Source organism: Leptidea sinapis, chromosome 1, assembly GCF_905404315.1.
Source record: "Leptidea sinapis chromosome 1, ilLepSina1.1, whole genome shotgun sequence".
In the NCBI taxonomy this organism is placed as follows: domain Eukaryota; kingdom Metazoa; phylum Arthropoda; class Insecta; order Lepidoptera; family Pieridae; genus Leptidea; species Leptidea sinapis.
Genome location: NC_066265.1, coordinates 22,025,008 through 22,042,438, shown reverse-complemented (window position 1 = coordinate 22,042,438; position 17,431 = coordinate 22,025,008). Strand labels below are relative to the sequence as shown.

The following is a 17,431-nucleotide window of genomic DNA, read 5'->3' as shown; positions in this document are numbered from 1 at the left end:
ATCTTATGTAACCACGATTAAATAGTAATAAAGGAATGTCACTAAACAACATTGTAGTTTTTAATAAAGAAACAATTATAAATTCGGATATATTTTAATGCATTGGTAAATTAATACACATAACATAACCTTAAACCTAATAACAATATCACCGAAATATACAAAAAACAGACCTTAATTACGAAATGCTTATAATACATCAAATTCGTTATGATACTAGGAATAAGATGGAATAGAAAATAATTCCCCAAGAATTCTTCGTAACGCCATTACATTTGCCTGTGTTTCTTACATGAACCTTTATTAAATAAAATATACGAATACAGTAGAACCTTAGATCATTTAAACGTCTACACTCTACAGACTATGACAGCTGTGAATACGTCGAAAATTGTGTTTTAGTATGAGCAAAGCACGCACACTAACACAGTGTCATACAAATCGCGAGTGTAAGATTTAGCTTGTCACACACACTAAAGTCGACCCGGACTGTTTTTATCGGTTGTCCAACAGCAAGAGACTAGACGTATAATTTATCTAAGAGTAAAACGTCTGAAGAGAATTTGAAAGGAGATGCGGAAAATGGCGATTGTGAACTAGGACTAGTTTAGAGTTACATTAATCGAGTTCAGGGGGAAATTTATGTAATTAAATAGTTTATAAGCAATAAAAGATTACTTAACTTATAGATGGAATAGAATTTGAGCAATGGAAGTATCGTTACTTTAAGGGAAGGAAATATTTGTTCAACTTATATGATACTGAATATACTGTTTCCGACTTGTGAAATTGAAATTAAAGATTGTTATAAGATTATGCAAACACGTAAAACACTAGTGTTGAGAGTTTCCTTTAAGCATGGAATATTTGTAATAGGAGGCCCCATATTGAACTTCGACCTAAATGGGCCCTACTGTATAAAAATAATACTGTAATCTCACTGAATTTTTACTTCCTTTAACTCAAGTGACGCTCATGAAAAAAAAATAACTTAGTAGAAAAATCTTCCTTTTGAGTGTGGTTAAACAAGCACCGACATTAGATCATTTATATGTCTAGATAGACTATGACAGCTGTGAAAATATCGAAAAAAATGGTTGACAGTTAACCTCTATTTTGAGCAATGCACGCACACTAACACAAAGAGACAAATTGCTTGTCACGCACACTAAAGTAATACACCTGGCCTGTTTTTATCGGTTGTCTAGCAGCAAGAGGCTCTATCTAAGACGTATAAATTATCTAAAGCACTGACCATATTATTTTTATGATGAAAAAGAAAAAGCAATCCTGGTCATATCTTTAAACCAAAAGAATCATAAGAGTATTACTGGCTTTGCTACGGAAGGATGGATTGTATTTGCTCTTAAAAATCCGAACATAAAAGACAAGGTCAATTACCAAAATCGAAAGCCGAAGTTTCGGTCCGAAACGAAAGAACGACGAACTGTGAATTAAATCTTCTTACCAAAGTACGTCGGATGCGAATAGTACGAATGGATTTCGTACGGATGGACAGAACGTTGTAGTTACGATCATAATAATGTCCAACAACAAAATTGTATATGTCAAATGAATTTGGGAATAAGATAAACGAAAGAGAAAATAATCGCGAACTTTGTATCGATCTTCGGATCCGAAACACTTTCCTAATAACAAAATGTACGATTCGTCAACCGAAATTTCATATTTCGATTATGGTAATAGGGCTCCAGTACCTCTTTCGGTTACAATAATTAACCTTATTATAGTCTCTAAAAAATAACATTTGTATATAGGGAAAGATAACATTTGATTATATATTATATTGTAGGCAGAACGACTATACAGCTATGTACAATATTTGAGCCAACATCGCGTTCAATATATAATAAAGAAAAATATTTTAAAGCAGATGTTTAACAAAAGGGTGAATAATAACAGAAAATTGATACTTAGTACGAAAATTCTACAATTACTAAAATAATCTCATAATTTATATTTGGGAGTGCTTTTATGCACTCTTATATATTTTTTGGATATCAAATAAATTATTTTTAATTTAGACATTTATATATTATCAGAAGTGAATTAGGAGAATGGCTAAATAAAATCTATGACTATCACCATGAGAATCAAGTCCAAGTATATTTATAATATATACAACTACCCTCGCTTTATACAATTTAAAATGTTTATAACACATGACATTAACCAGTCATTAATACTTATTTCGTCGCCTACATCTCTTGGCTGGATACGATGACTTCTTTTACATTCTTAAGCTGGTTTTGTGCTCTGAAATTGAAAAATAAATTAAAAGAAATTGTGTGGTTTTATGACGAGGCCATTCACGTGACCCAGCTGCAGAGTATATTATTATACCATAGTAATCTCTATTCCTCTGGGGACAATTAGTGTGGTTGGAATGTGTTGTTCTAAGAGGAAGTATTTACTTTCAACTGTGTTATTAATATTAATGGTGAGTATACTCGGTCACAAGACGGAGCAATCGACGGGGTGCGGTATGAAGGAGAGCGCCCCCCCCCCTTCCTCGCCACGGCACCTGCGTTCGTACCAGTTTGTTTAATTGCATATCGGTACTCGTATTTAGTCATGTCACGAACACGAAAGCAGTTGCACAAGGTTGGTGTTCTCGTGCCTCGCCTCGTTGTATTAAGTATGAAATGAATCTTGACACTCGTTCGAAGGCTCTTGTGCACACAATGACGGCTAAGCTATATAATGATGCTAATATGTTTCCGATTGAAAGAAAACTAAGCTCGTGAATATTGGCTTCTGCTTAATTATTATTTATAAGCCACTTCAAAAGAATACATATTAATACATTTACAGATATAAACTTAACAATATAAAATTAATAGTGAATTGTCTGTGATAATTAATGTCAACCGTATTACGTAAAGTAAATAAATAAATAAATTATTCACAATTCTAATATCTACCAGATAATTGCACAGCATTGACTAATAATAATTTAACGTACCTAAGTGTTTTATAACTAAGTACAAATGAATGTTAATGTGCAAAATAAATTTTTAGTTACTAGGTTTATAGTTAATAGTTTGACTTAAAATTATGTAAGTATTTTATTTTTAAGTGAGCCGAGAGAAGCCAAACATTTGAGTGTTTTCCAGCAAGCATGTTATAATGTTAACTTTATATTAAAAGAGGTCTGGTAAATGTATTATGAATACTTTTACGCGAATATCGCGAAGGTACGGTGAAAGATATTAAATGGAGTAGCTCCGTATTATTGATATAAATAAGATATCAAACATGTTGCGGCACGTGTTTAGGGATTTCATCTTAATTATTATAATTAATCTTATATATAAAATCCCGGTGCTTGTTACCAAACTCCTCCAAAACGGCTAAACCAATTTGTATGAAATTTTGTGTGCATATCGGGTAGGTTTGAGAATTATTTATTCAGTATAAAAAAATATCTACAATTTCAAAATTTACACCCGTCTACGATCAACACCTATTTTTGTATCGCGATTTATGTATTATTCTGTTCCATCTACAGATCCGCAATAGGGTTGCAAGATGGCAATAGAATACAATCATTGTAGTACGATAAATTTAATGTACGATATATTTGGTAGATCTGAGAATCGGTCGTGATCAATTTTTTATACCCCAAAAATTTTAATTATTGATATTTTTTATTACCTTATTTGGCAATACTACGTTTGCTAGGTCAGCTAGTAATTACTAATTTGTATAAATAAATAAAATAATTTAAAGAAAGGCGCTGTTCATTCTATTCCAATTGCTAAGATGTTACTTAACAAAATGGGTTAATTATAGAAACCAGATATTACCAGTTCACACCAAACTACGGGGTATAAACACGTGGACCAGGGAGTCCCAACCGCAGTCAGCGAGCTGGTGCGGCCGCAGCGTGTTCCAGTCGAGCCCGTATGTGAACTCCGAGTGGTGCCTGATAGTCTCCAGAGGATCGCAGCCTCGCTTTATGTCCCATATCCTGCAATCAGATATGGCTAACTGTGGATTACCTAATCCATAGAATTATTTAGGAAAAATTTGTGAATACATTGAATTTTATGTTAAATGGGCAATAGGTAATGTGTATTGTACATCATTATTGTACTATTAAAAAATATAATAAATAATAATTTTATATTATGTGACCACGATTTTTCATTCAAATGAATTGTCCTTGAATAACTTTCTAAAGCGACTACGGTTCCAAGTTCAAGAGCATACTCTTAAAAGCAGGCAATGTCTCGAAGACCTCTTTTATTGCAAATGCAACTTTCACTTTAGTTTTTTTTTATGGAATAGGAGGACAAACGAGCGTACGGGTCACCTGGTGTTAAGTGATCACCGCCGCCCACATTCTCTTACAACACCAGAAGAATCACAAGAGCGTTGCCGGCCTTTAATTAAAGAAGAAAGTCATTTATGTTATAGTAACAATTCTTTTGATAACGTAATACTTTTGTTTTGAACATTTTCTTGTAAAAGTATATACATTGCCCCCACAAAAGACTTAATAGATAAACTTAGCCGAGTAGTGGGCATTATAAGTTTGTATCTATTCCTGGTGTTAACATTATGGTTACGACAGTTTCTAGCAAATTCACTTATGAGCCAACATACATAACATTATCAAGAATATATTGAGAAGCAACAGTCAAGATGTAAATTTCTTTGAATTTTGCTCTCAATAAAAATAGCTCTTCCACACTGGCGCTCAACAGTAGCTCAACCGAATAAAATACACCATCCAGCCTCCCATTGGTAAAACTAAGGTATGTTTTACCTCGTGGTGAAGTCGTAGGACACGGCGGCTATGACCGCAGGCGCGTGCGGCGAGAACTGTATCCTTCTCACAGCACACTCACAGCCTGAGGAGAAACAGATCACACACATATTATTTTAATAATGGACTAAGTCGCGAAAGTAACTGAAATAGTAATTGAAAACGCCTAAAAGGCATTCTTTTCTCAAAATTGATTCCTTTAGAATTCTATTTGATTCACTTCAAACACTACCACCGCTTCGGAAACACATAAACTGCGTACACAAAATTTCTCATTTGTATTGTAGACTGATTAAGAGTTCCCTTTATATGGAACTAATCTTGTAATGTAATCATAAACTTTCCATCGAAATGCATTGTAATCCAAACTAAACATGAATGTAAAATTTCATTCCAATCAATTGGAAGATCATCATCAACCGGAAGACGTGCACTTCTGGTCAAAGGCCTCCCCTAAAAATTTTCACGACGATCGGTCCTACGCTGCCCTCATCCAACGTATTGTGGCCATCTTCACCGGATCGTCTTTCTATCTTGGTGGGGGGCCTACCGACGCTGCGTCTTCTGGTACATGGTTGTTGGATGACAACAGATTCAAATTATGTTAGGTACTAGATTTGATCCCGAACAAAACACTCGTAGCTTGATAGCTAGGCGTATACCACTTCGTCACCGGCTTTGAGGAATAAAATAGTGTCTAGACTCTAGAAATAATCATGATATGGAGAAGATAGTCATCCCAAATGTTATCTGAGATTAATTTCCGTGTACCATCTATAGCCACTAGATCACAAAACTTATTCCACCTCACTAAAACTAGGACCAATATTGGTAAACGTGCGCCACTATACAGAATATTTACACTACATAATCTCATGTTGAATAACATTGATATGTTTTCGTGCTCCCTTTTTACCTATAAAACTAATCTAAACAGACATTCAGTTCTAATTAGACTTAAATCTTATTATTTTTGTTTTCTATATTCTAGTTTTACAATTATATAGCTTACTTTTACACAGTTTTACTTACCTTTGCTGTGATTAACTTTAATTGTATATTGTACGTGCACGTTTGCATCTAAGCAGATGTCGCTTTTATCTTTAACATCAGCTGTTCTCAGTGAGACGTTCCAAGGGAACAATTGCAATTATTTTAGTTAGTTATAATTTGAATGTGTATTTAATCTTTTGTTTTTGTCTCCAATAAAGTAAATAAATAAGATAGTAGTTACCTTTTAATGTGAACATGGGAGCCGTCAGTCTTCTCAGATCCCAGCCTCGTATGAGGCCGTCAGAACCGGACGTGGCCAACACATGACTCTCTGTTCTACTCCAGTCGCATGACAACACCTGGGAAAAGTATTTTAATTCAAATTTATACTAAGGCCAACGAGAGGAGATAAAGAATGTAAACAAACGGACCGTTACTGAGGTACAATGCGATGGCGAGCGATTATTATTCTCTGTTATTATCATAGATTTTGGTGTCACAAAGCTTCCGGTCGCATTAATTACTTTGGGACACGCGCAGATGCGGCAAAAGTATAAGAATAAAATCCTTAAATTATGAAGTTTATATTTAAAGTACTTTTTTATAATTGTTCAACCAAAAGCCAACAACAGTTTTGTACTCCTTCTGAAGAAAGAAAAGGGCTTTTATAGTAATAGTGTAATTTCATAATATTCCATTGTTTCAAGTGAACTACAGAATAAGGTCCAATTTACCTCAGTATCGAGTAGTTTGACCGCGGTGGTATTACCACAAGCTTAAGTTGTCTATCGCTGGGGCTGTTTCACATATTTAGGCTGTTTTAAAAGCGATATAAATGCTACACAATTAGGTCCAATTTACCTCAGCATCGTGTGCTTTGACCGCGGCGGCAGGCCTGGAAGACTCGGTGCACGACCACAGCTTGAGGTGTCCGTCACCGGAGACGGAAGCGAAGGTCGCGGAAGAGTGTGGGGAGAAAGTCGCCGCGTACACCAGCTGCGAGTGACCCGCGAAAGTGTTCACGCACGTCTCACCCTCCGGATCCCACTACATCAAAAAATTTTAATATTAACCACTAGATTTTTTTATGACAATAAGGTAATAGACGAGTAGGGCCGCTCAGGATTATTGAAAAATACAAATAATCTGAGCAGCCCCACAATAATTGCGCTCGTAATCTTAAGACATATAAGATGTTAATCATTTGCCCAGTAGTTTTACTAGGTACGGCGCCCTTTAGCCCGAAACACAATAATTCTTACACATTACTAATCGATGATCAAGTGTATTTCTAACCGACTTTAAAAAAGGAGGAGGTTCTCAATTTGTCTGTATTTTTTTTATGTTTGTTACCTCAACACTTTCGACTGGGTATAACCGATTTTGATAATTCTTTTTTTATTTGAAAGCTGGTGCTACCCGTGTGATCCCATTGTAATTTGGTCCAGATCTGAAAAAAGAATCCATGAGAAAACCCTTAAAGTCTTAAATTTGCATAGGTATAGCAAAGTGGATGATAAATTTACGAATAACTCAATATCGCGCCAACTGATTTCGATGATTTTTTTTTATTGGAAAGGATATACTTCAAAGATAGTTTTGTGAGAGTTTGGTTAGGTTTAACTCTTCAATTCTAAGGAGCAAATCAACGATACTCGGCCGAATCTTTTTTATGCTATCCGGATATTTAAGTCATCTACCATAACATTGTTATGGTCAAGTAATTATCGTAGTCGAATATGATGATCAATGGGACTCCTTACCGTCTTACAGTAAGGGTGCGATCTGTGGTAGAATTTCTCACTCTCTGTAATCAAATTGCAAAGCACTTACGTATTGCTGCATTGAAAAATTTAGTATATCTAGTATCTACACATATTTAGTTAAATTGATAGTTAGTGAACTTCAAATTCACTAAAAATTAAAAAAAATAACAAAAAACAAAACACTATTCCAAAACAATAGATTTAATTTGCACTATTTATTACTGTAATTTTTGGCCTCGGTGTCATCAAGATAGTTTTGTAACTACATGCATAGTTATAGGTGAGATGTGCTTGAGTCGTGAGGAGGCGAGAGGCGAGAGCGGGTCGCGGCGGAAGGACACCGATTCCAAAAATAACAATAATCGTAACTAGAATTAGATTAATTAATTAGATTGTATAAAGATATGCAATTATTTTTATACTTTGTAGTTCATATTAAATCTTTTGTTTTTGACGTCCGCGTCGGTTAGTTTTTTGTTAATTTTTTTTTGTCACAAATTAAATTTGAAAACAAAATTTTATGAACGATGCGGGACTCGAACCCACGACCTCTTGCGTTCCGTGCCATTGCTCTGCCAACTGAGCTAACCGTTCGAGTGACGTATCGTCATAAAATCTTGTATGCTTTGTTCAACTCTCAGGTTGTGGCTTCATCTACAATATCAACTTTACAGTTGATAATCTGCTTAACCCCAATGTTTGCATATTAGGAAATTGACTTGATATTTCCCTCTTGTAAATCCAAACAATTTGTTATGTTTTCAAAGTGATAACCCTCACTTCTAGGATTAATACACAAATAAAATTTGAAAATAAAATTTTATGAACGAACTGGCTCGAACTCACGACCTCTGACGTTGCTGCCAACTGAGCTAACCGTTCGAGTGACGTATCGTCAAAATCTTGTACGCTTTGTTCATCAAGTGTATTTTATCACTGTGCCTGAGACAAAATACATGGATTACGTATTGAGACGCGTTCAGGAATACGGACCTCAGAAGCAAGATCTAGTTGGTCACACGCCGACTCACCAGTTTGACGGTAGTGTCCCAGCTGGCACTCAGTAAATGCGACCGCAGCCAGTCCACGGAGCCGACCTCGGCGCGGTGCGCGCGCAGCACTCGCAGCGGGGCCGCACAACCCGCGCGCCATACCGTCACACTGCCGTCTCCCGCCCCGCAGGCGGCCACGCCCTCCGCACTCGCCGACCACGTCTGAAATATAACCACAGCAACTCTAAAAACAACCAGTTTTACCGCAACGACGTCTAATTATGCCGTGAAGCAGTAATGTGAGAGCATTATTGTGTTTCGGTCTGAAGGGCGCCGTAGCAACTGAAATTACTGGACAAATGAGACTTAACATCTTATGTCTCAAAGTGACCAGCGCAGTTGTAGTGCCGCTCAGAATTTATAGGTTTTTAAATAATCCTGAGCGGGCAATTATAATGGGCATTGCGTAACAATTACTATCAGCTGAACGTTCTGCTAGTCTCGTCCCTTATTGTCATAAAAAATACAACCCTTAGAGTTGTTTAGAGCGCCGCTTCACTGTGCGACTTCTACGCATTTTCCATCTGAATGTGTCGCGTTCCTCCACAATGCTCTATGCTATTGAATTAGCTTCCTACACCTACCTAAGAGTCCAACAACGCTTGTAACTTCCCTGGTGTCGCAGAAGAACATGGGCGGAAATGATCGCTTTTCTGTCCTACTAACCCCATAAAAATTATAATTTAGTTCATGTTTCAGACGATAGGTTAGTCAAAAGATCTTGAGGATCGAGCAATGACCACTTAAAAGGATATGTTCTTAGAAAAGTGGCCACATCCAAGATTTCTATGATCTTTCATCAAATGTTACTTTCAAGTTAATTTCAGTGACATTGTTTATTAATTGGTCATATTTAATTAATTACACAGCGACCACCTGAAAATATATAAAACTAGCTATTTTCTATGATTTCTGAAGCCTGAGAAGGATGCCTTGTCGTGCCCTCGATTAAATCTTATAGTCGACTCCGTGACTGAAGGTCGTGACTATAGACTGTGGTAATGTTTTATGTAATACAATTTTATCTTTACAAAAAAGCCCGCTGCGTTTCTTGCTTCCCGTTTCTTTTCAGGTCTGGGCTATTTAAATATTGAATTATTATTTAAAGTGACGTAATAAGGCAGGTCGTTTTTTTCCCTAAAATATGATCGGTGAAGATCTGTCTGGTCCATGCGTCATGTTTGTCAACTGGTGCTACTTGTCTTGGCTGGATAATCTTATCATTGAGAACTCTACTTCATGTTGTAAAATGTTGTAATGCATCACTTTACATATATTGTAAGTAAAATAATTTGCCAAACAATGAAGCTGTAAGAGTTGATTTAAAAGAATGACAATGAGTTTTTTGCCACCTAATTAAAGCTCAACGCTTTCCGATGTGGTGGGTAGTGGTGAAATTAGATACACAGTGTCGATTTAGATTTATTTATCTATATATAAACAAAACAAACGAAAATTACTTACATGCTTCTTAATTTCATATAAATTCAATTCTTTATTAGAGATTTAACTAAACGAGAAGTATCAATATTTTAATTTTTATAACGAACGAACATAGTTAAAACATTTTACAAATGGAAGGTTACGTTACGTCGAGTGGGTACTTCGGTGGTTCTTAGCCCCGTCGGGATTTACCAGCGGACATCGGACCAACAACCCTCACTTCGAGAAGGAGACACATTTATCACACGACTAATGGGCTCATAGAAATATGATTAGAGAGTTAGAAAGACAAGATTGTCTGAGTTTTTAATATTGCTAAGGGAATAAACGTGATACTCAGGGACTTGCAAAAGTCTCATCAACAACTGTATATATAGTTCCACATAAAATATATTCTTTTAGGAGATTTTATAATAATTTACGAGAACTCTGAATTATATTTTAAAGCTATTCAAACAAAGTGTTCCACATTTAAATATTTTTTATAAAAGTTAAGTACTCTCTGGACGAACAACCTTATAAGTGGAGTCATTATATGCCCATATCAGAGACGTAGCTTAAATCAAAGGGATTCCGATCACATCGGTCTAACCCCACGGCTTAGGAGCATGTGTCTGTAGGTACCTACATCTATACAAATAATATAACTTTTAAAGTTAGTATGTTTGGATGTTTGTTGCACAAACACTCCATAAGGGCTTAATGGATCTCTACGAAATTTGGCACAGAAATAAATTGTGCTGAACAAGTACTAATACTACTTTTGTTCACGGAAAAAAAGTGTAATAAGGACGACAGGAGCAGCTTCAATTAACAAACGCAAATATTATGATTTCGTTCTCGACTACTTCCTCTAAAACTTAACCAATTGTAACGAAATTTTAAAAACTGAATGGTAAGGAAAATTCCGTGTCGGAATGTTTTAATTTTGCACTAATGCAATTGGGAAGCATAGCACAGAACAGTTCTCAGGTAACCATAACCTCCACATGTATGTGTAGGTTTCCTTGAACATAAGAGCATGAACATAACTCCTCCCAGAAGTGAACCACTCTAGCCTTGTAGACCAACACAACTTTTGTGGAAGAGAAGGGCAAAAAGCCTCCATACTGGTCACATGACGGTATGTGATCACAGTGGCCAAAACTCTCTTGTAACACCAGAGGAATCACAAGAGTTTTGCTGGCCATATAAAGCGCTGAATTAACATACAGATGAATGTAATAATGCTTTGGTATGTGGCGGTCGAGGATTAAGCCACCTGCATTTCAGAGGGTCAACAGTTGTACCTATTGCACCACTATCAATCAACATTACAGATCACATTATGAGAAAACTATAGGTTTTTATCATTATCTGTAATTAATTGAAATGTGTAGCTACTCAATCTTCACATAAACAATTATTTCAGCATTCTTTTTTAAGTGATTCCATCCATTGTTACAGTATTCACAAGAATTATATTCAGCTGAATTATATTTTCAATTGCTTTACAATGTATTAAGGTGTCTAGCTAATGAGTCCAAAATATTAATTATCATAAAGGTCATATAGGTCTGAACTTGACAACTATACACACACAAACATGTTGACTCCTTTTTCCCGTCAGGATAGGCAGAGACAATATAATACCACTTGTTTATATCCTAAAAACCTCACACTCTTCCTCTACATTCATTACTCTTTTCATACATAACTAGCAAGTAAATTTATTGTATTTAAACTGTGTATCAGCTTAGCGAAACTCTCTCTCATCGATCAATTGACAGATTACAGCTATAATCTTGTAGTAAATGGAGATAGCCAAAATCCACAGTATTTTAAACAACTGTTCTCTATCATACTTAGCCAGAATATACTTTGTCCCCATAATATTGTAATTACTATTTGAAACTTATGTCAAATCACTATATGTTTCATACTAAACTAAATTTCAATTTTTACTTTGGTAATCCCACCTCTTATTACGAAGTATTTATATACACTTTGATGTGTATAATTATGACTAAAGGCCTTGTAACTATTGTCAATTATTACGTAAAGTATCTTATTCTATAATACCCATGAAAAACATATTATTTATGTAAATGGTACACTAATCAACTGACCATGCTTATAAATATTGCAAATCTGAAGGACTTCAGTAATATATTAACATATTTCCGTATTAATACTTTTAAAGTATACACTTCTTAACAAATAATATAGCTACTATATTGTACAGATATAGATGAATACATATAAATATGTCAGGGACAATAGCAAATGAACTTCCACAGACTGTCTAAACCATTCACAGAGACACAAAATATTACAAAAATATATTAATAGTATAAGATTACAGGTATTATAAGAAACTAGCGGATACACCCTGACTTCTTCCACATGCACACAGGAATGAGCACCAGTAGCGACATTTCAATTAAATTTTTAAAATAAAAGCACACTTATATATACTGTCATGACACTATATGTAAATAAAGATGTGTTCTGCAAAGTTCTAGTACATTATAGTATTCTATTATCAATACTTTCTCCACACACCTTGGGTTGCATTATTGCAGTTTTAGTAAGGATCCCTAATTTTTTTTGAAAATCTAATATAGCCTAAGTCAACCGAGGATAGTGTAGCTTTCCAACTATGCAAGTACAACAAAACAATCAAATCTTTCCTCTTTATAATATTAGTATAGACATATAATAGAATGATATAAATCAATTTTAAAACATTTTGAATAAGTGATACACATTGATACTATCAATTTGTTAAATCCCACAACGTTACAAACATGTGGATTATGTGAAGCAAAATTAACCAAAGGTACATGAATGGTAAGCCTCTTAACAGCCCACGTCAGTTTGTCCCCATAACTGCACTGTTGTGGCTTCAAAAAGGTCACACTTACTCATGCTCTCAATTGTACTGTTATGAATATACTTAGCTGCAAACTTCGTTGAAATATACAATAAATAAAAAAAAATTAATGAATTGTAAATATAGAATAAAGAATTTAGATTATTTAAACAATGTAAAATGTTTTCCTATACAGTCCTTCGATTGCTCTCTTACTAAAATATTATTATGATTGATTAAATATTCATAGACTTGTGAAAATCTGCAATTGATGATGCTAATTCTAGTTAATTGCAAAATCTTTTAAGTATTCTATTATATTAACAATGCAATTCTTTGGAGAAAATCAAGTTTAGATTACCTCTGTAAAACAAACTTTTAGGCAGACAAGAAATAACTGTAAACGGGAAAATTTTGTGAAATAAATATTTTAACACTGGATAAATTCTTCCTAATTTAAAATTGCTCAGGGAAATTATGAACTTAAAAGGCTCATTAGGATCACTGATTAGTTCAAATTATAGAGGAAATGAAAAGTTTTGAAAATTGTGGAGTTTTTATATATTATTACTTCTATTCATATTCAACCTACTACTGTAATACTTTACTGTTTTGAGGCCTTGCTATCTGACAGAATGCTTGAAAGTTTTTGACAGTTCCCAGTTGTATGTTGGGTACTCATTCATAAAAATATCTATTACTGTTAGACTTAGTATTAAGTAAATACCATTTCCAACTTTACTTGTTAATATAACCACAATTAGGTGTTCTGGGTGTTTGGTCATGAACAAAAAATTATTGACAAGCTTGTAGACAGCAATAGTGAACAATATATGGATATATTATATTGGAATACACACTTATTATGTATACTTTGCCCTTCATCAATACACATAATGAAGCCTAGCAGTGGGCAGTTTTGTAATAATTATAATTAATAAGAAAATGTTCAATACTTACAACATCAAATAACCCATCAGTCCATTCAAGTTTTTGTAATTCAAGTATGGTTGTTCCATCTGGAGCTATCTCTAAGAAGAACAGTGTTCCTCCACCAGCTAGACCATAATACTGACTGGTAGCTACTGCTAGAGCATCAGGTCTTGTCCTTGAGAATCGCACACTGTAGCCATGCCTTCCTGGTGTCAGGAATGTCGGCATTTTTAGAGTGTAGCTGTAAGAAATAGGTGATGTGAGTAGATAATTTAAATCTGATGATGCTATGGGCAATGGGATCATATAATAATTTTCTAATGATTGGACCTATTCCTATAAAAATTTAACTTAAATTTGAATTGAACATTTATTACAAAACAATTCAGAAATAAGTAATTTAAAGCAAACAGAATAATTGAAATACCAGTTAGACAGCCCAAGTACATACTGGATGTAATGTGTAATAATCCATATTTTGTGGAATGTATATACATTTAACACAAAATATGGACTATTTGTTACACAAAACTTATTTATTTATTTAAAAATTGTACATACCTACTGTGTTTAGTCACAATATAATAACATTATAAGTATCTAAGCTATATCCAGCCATATTCTGGACTTATAAGAATCTAATTGGATTGTTTCATAACATTTCATTTAAATGGAAAGGCATTTTCAATTAAAATTCGAGAAAAATGGCACTTTCATTGGCACTTTTCATTTCATCAAACTTTAACCTCAAACGAAATTTGACGACACTTCTGTCAAATTTCTTCAAGTCAAAACAATGTCATTATTTATATTTTGACATTTACGCCTACTGATTTGTGTTGAGCAATTTGGCGTTTGTAGTGATGTACATAATAATATTATATCGATTTTAACTGTTACAAAAGAACGTCATACGACTTTAATCCTATTTGTCGATCTTACAAGTTAAATCTCATTATGTTGCTGAGGAAACCTCACAGGTTGTGAGTATATAAAGAGAACAATTTGCTTCTTTCATCGTTTCTGGTGAACGCCTCACAGCTAGAACACCTAACAACAATCCAATATCTAAAAGAGTCCTTTTAAACATTTTATTCTTTGGTCTCGAATCACTGAAATCAAGCAAAATGCTTGATTATCTCTCCTTGGTATTTGTTGTGGCTGTTAAGGTTTTCAAGAAAACCACCCCCAATGGAAAAGTTACTGTTTACCTCGGCAAACGTGACTTCATTGATCACGTCGATTATTGTGATCCGGTGGATGGAGTTGTCGTAGTTGATACGGAATACCTGAAAGGAAGAAAAGTTTACAGCCAGGTATAAACCAGTTCAAGTGATGTGTCTAAAATACAATTAGTGAAAATGTGCAAATAGTGATAAAGTGAAGTGAATGGCACCTGGATTTAATTTTTTTTTTTCTTCAGCTCGTGACCACTTACCGGTATGGTCGAGAGGAAGATGAGGTTATGGGTGTCAAATTCACGAAGGAAATGGTTATCGGTACTGAGCAGGTCGTACCTATGGTCAATAACAAGATGGAGCTCACACCAGTCCAGGAAAAATTACTGAAAAAGTTGGGCCCTAATGCCTATCCTTTCACTTTCAACTTCCCTGAAATGTCTCCTAGCTCGGTAATTTTTTTTTGTTGAAATACAACTATTCAAGTTAAATTATACGCACTTGATACTAATGTAAAATTTCGATGATCAGGTGACACTGCAGGCATCTGATGAAGATCAGGGCAAGCCAATGGGCGTTGATTACTGTGTTCGCACATACGTTGCTGAGAGCGAGGACCAGAAGAACCATAAGAGAAGCTCTGTTACCTTGGCAATTAAGAAGGTTACACTGCTCATTTTTTATTTTTACTAATCAATAATAGATATCAGTTTTATTTCAAACTTACTACTAACGAATTCAAAAGCAGCAAACATTATTTTGTAAAGTTTAATATGACAGCATGTTTATTATTCTTTTCAGCTGCAACATGCACCAGCATCCAGGGGACGACGGCTCCCAAGCTCCCTTGTAAGCAAAGGTTTCACATTCAGCAACGGAAAAATCAGCCTCGAGGTTACTTTGGACAAAGAAATTTACTATCATGGCGAGAAAGTCGCTGCGAATATCATCGTGTCCAATAACTCGAGGAAGTCAGTCCGTAACATCCGCTGCATGGTCGTGCAACATGTTGAGATCACTATGATCAACTCTCAATTTAGCCGACATGTTGCCTCTTTGGAAAGCCGTGAAGGATGCCCAGTTACACCAGGAGCCAGCTTATCAAAGACCTTCTATCTTGTACCTCTTGCACGAAGCAACAAGGACATCCGCGGTACGTATTATAAGACAAAATGGTAGTACATTTTTTTTTATAATTATTCGCTTTTTTAATTGCAATAAATACTGTCCATTAAATACAGGTGTGGCTTTGGATGGGCATCTGAAAGAAGATGATGTGAACTTGGCCAGTTCTACTTTGGTAACTGATGGAAAATGCCCAGCCGATGCAATTGGTATTGTGGTCTCCTACTCTGTACGTGTCAAGCTGAACTGTGGAACTCTTGGTGGAGAACTAGTTACGGACGTGCCTTTCAAGCTTCTTCACCCAGCTGAGGGTAAGAATTATACAATAGTTACATAAAAAATATTGTTGATACATTTTCAGTATTATTCTGTGTGTTTTGCTTTTCAATCAAAATTCTAACTCCGTCATTTATTCGTATAGGATCAAACGAACGCCAACGCTTTAACGCTATGAAGAAAATGCAGTCAATCGAACGACACCGCTACGAGAACTCGCTGTACACCAATGAAGAGGAGGACAACATTGTCTTCGAAGACTTTGCTCGCCTTAGGATGAACGAGCCAGAGTAAACAATGACCATTGGCAGTGTTTAAAATAAAAAAAAGGAAAAAATATTAAAAACACAAAAAAAATAACACATAACCAAGCAAGACAATGTAACTTATCCTCCATTTGATTGGCATGAATAGTATCGTTCCTGAAGTCTTATTAGATATAATTGTATTCAGTTAAATCTGTAATGCTATATTTATAAGACTGCTCATAATCATATCAATTATATAAAAAATAAAATAAATATTTTGAAAATGTGAGGCAACATATTATATAAAACTGAAGAACAACATTTCAAAAAATATTTATATACTAATTATGTTTTATTATCATCAACCATTGTAATTTACCTTTTAAAACATTAATAAAAATATCACCAGATTTTGTTGTTTCACTTCACTAAAAATATATGGCAGATACTGAAATAGATCGATGTCTATCCTCTTATATCATACACACAACTGACAAGTTCAAATATTATATTTAAAGTCTTGCAGTAACAACCGTCATTGTTATTTTTTTCGGAGCAAAGGGTTGCAATCCCTGCGTTCATTGGGTGCAGTATCTTGTCAAGGGGTAAGACACTTCCTTTCAATTAATTATTCTGCATTCATTATGAACACCATAAACATAAATTAGTAGTAATTTATATAAAATTTTCTGATTGATCGAACATAAAAGTTGATCGGAGGAAAAAAATTATCTTGATGTGCATCAACTGTAATAAGTACACATTTAA

At 34.8% G+C, this 17,431-nt stretch overlaps 2 protein-coding genes across 2 annotated transcripts; one reads left to right on the top strand and one right to left on the bottom strand.

Annotated features, from left to right (window-relative positions):
- Positions 1–75: 75 nt before the first annotated feature.
- On the bottom strand, positions 76–14,588 carry LOC126978090 (peroxisomal targeting signal 2 receptor). The gene is made up of 8 exons (XM_050826845.1): positions 14,398–14,588; positions 13,864–14,077; positions 8,586–8,768; positions 6,650–6,835; positions 6,030–6,147; positions 4,796–4,880; positions 3,831–3,994; positions 76–2,277 (listed from the first exon to the last, which is right to left on the bottom strand). The coding sequence occupies exons 2-7, from the start codon at positions 14,062–14,064 to the stop codon at positions 3,835–3,837; spliced, it is 933 nt and encodes a 310-aa protein (XP_050682802.1). The 5' UTR covers positions 14,065–14,077; positions 14,398–14,588; the 3' UTR covers positions 76–2,277; positions 3,831–3,834.
- A 258-nt stretch (positions 14,589–14,846) lies between these two features.
- On the top strand, positions 14,847–17,073 carry LOC126977168 (arrestin homolog). The gene is made up of 6 exons (XM_050825907.1): positions 14,847–15,152; positions 15,260–15,466; positions 15,546–15,677; positions 15,816–16,167; positions 16,256–16,450; positions 16,561–17,073. Exons 1-6 carry the CDS (start codon positions 14,964–14,966, stop codon positions 16,707–16,709), a joined length of 1,224 nt encoding a protein of 407 aa, XP_050681864.1. The 5' UTR covers positions 14,847–14,963; the 3' UTR covers positions 16,710–17,073.
- Positions 17,074–17,431: the final 358 nt, after the last annotated feature.

Coding starts and splice junctions, on each gene's coding strand:
- LOC126978090 (XM_050826845.1), bottom strand. CDS start 14,064: ATGCCGACATTCCTGACACCAGGAAGGCATGGCTACAGTGTGCGATTC. Junction 6,836..8,585: donor GGGACACTACCGTCAAACTG/GTGAGTCGGCGT, acceptor TTTTTGATGTAG/TGGGATCCGGAGGGTGAGAC. Junction 4,881..6,029: donor TCCCATGTTCACATTAAAAG/GTAACTACTATC, acceptor GTTTCTCCTCAG/GCTGTGAGTGTGCTGTGAGA.
- LOC126977168 (XM_050825907.1), top strand. CDS start 14,964: ATGCTTGATTATCTCTCCTTGGTATTTGTTGTGGCTGTTAAGGTTTTC. Junction 15,467..15,545: donor CTGAAATGTCTCCTAGCTCG/GTAATTTTTTTT, acceptor TTCGATGATCAG/GTGACACTGCAGGCATCTGA. Junction 15,678..15,815: donor TTACCTTGGCAATTAAGAAG/GTTACACTGCTC, acceptor TATTCTTTTCAG/CTGCAACATGCACCAGCATC.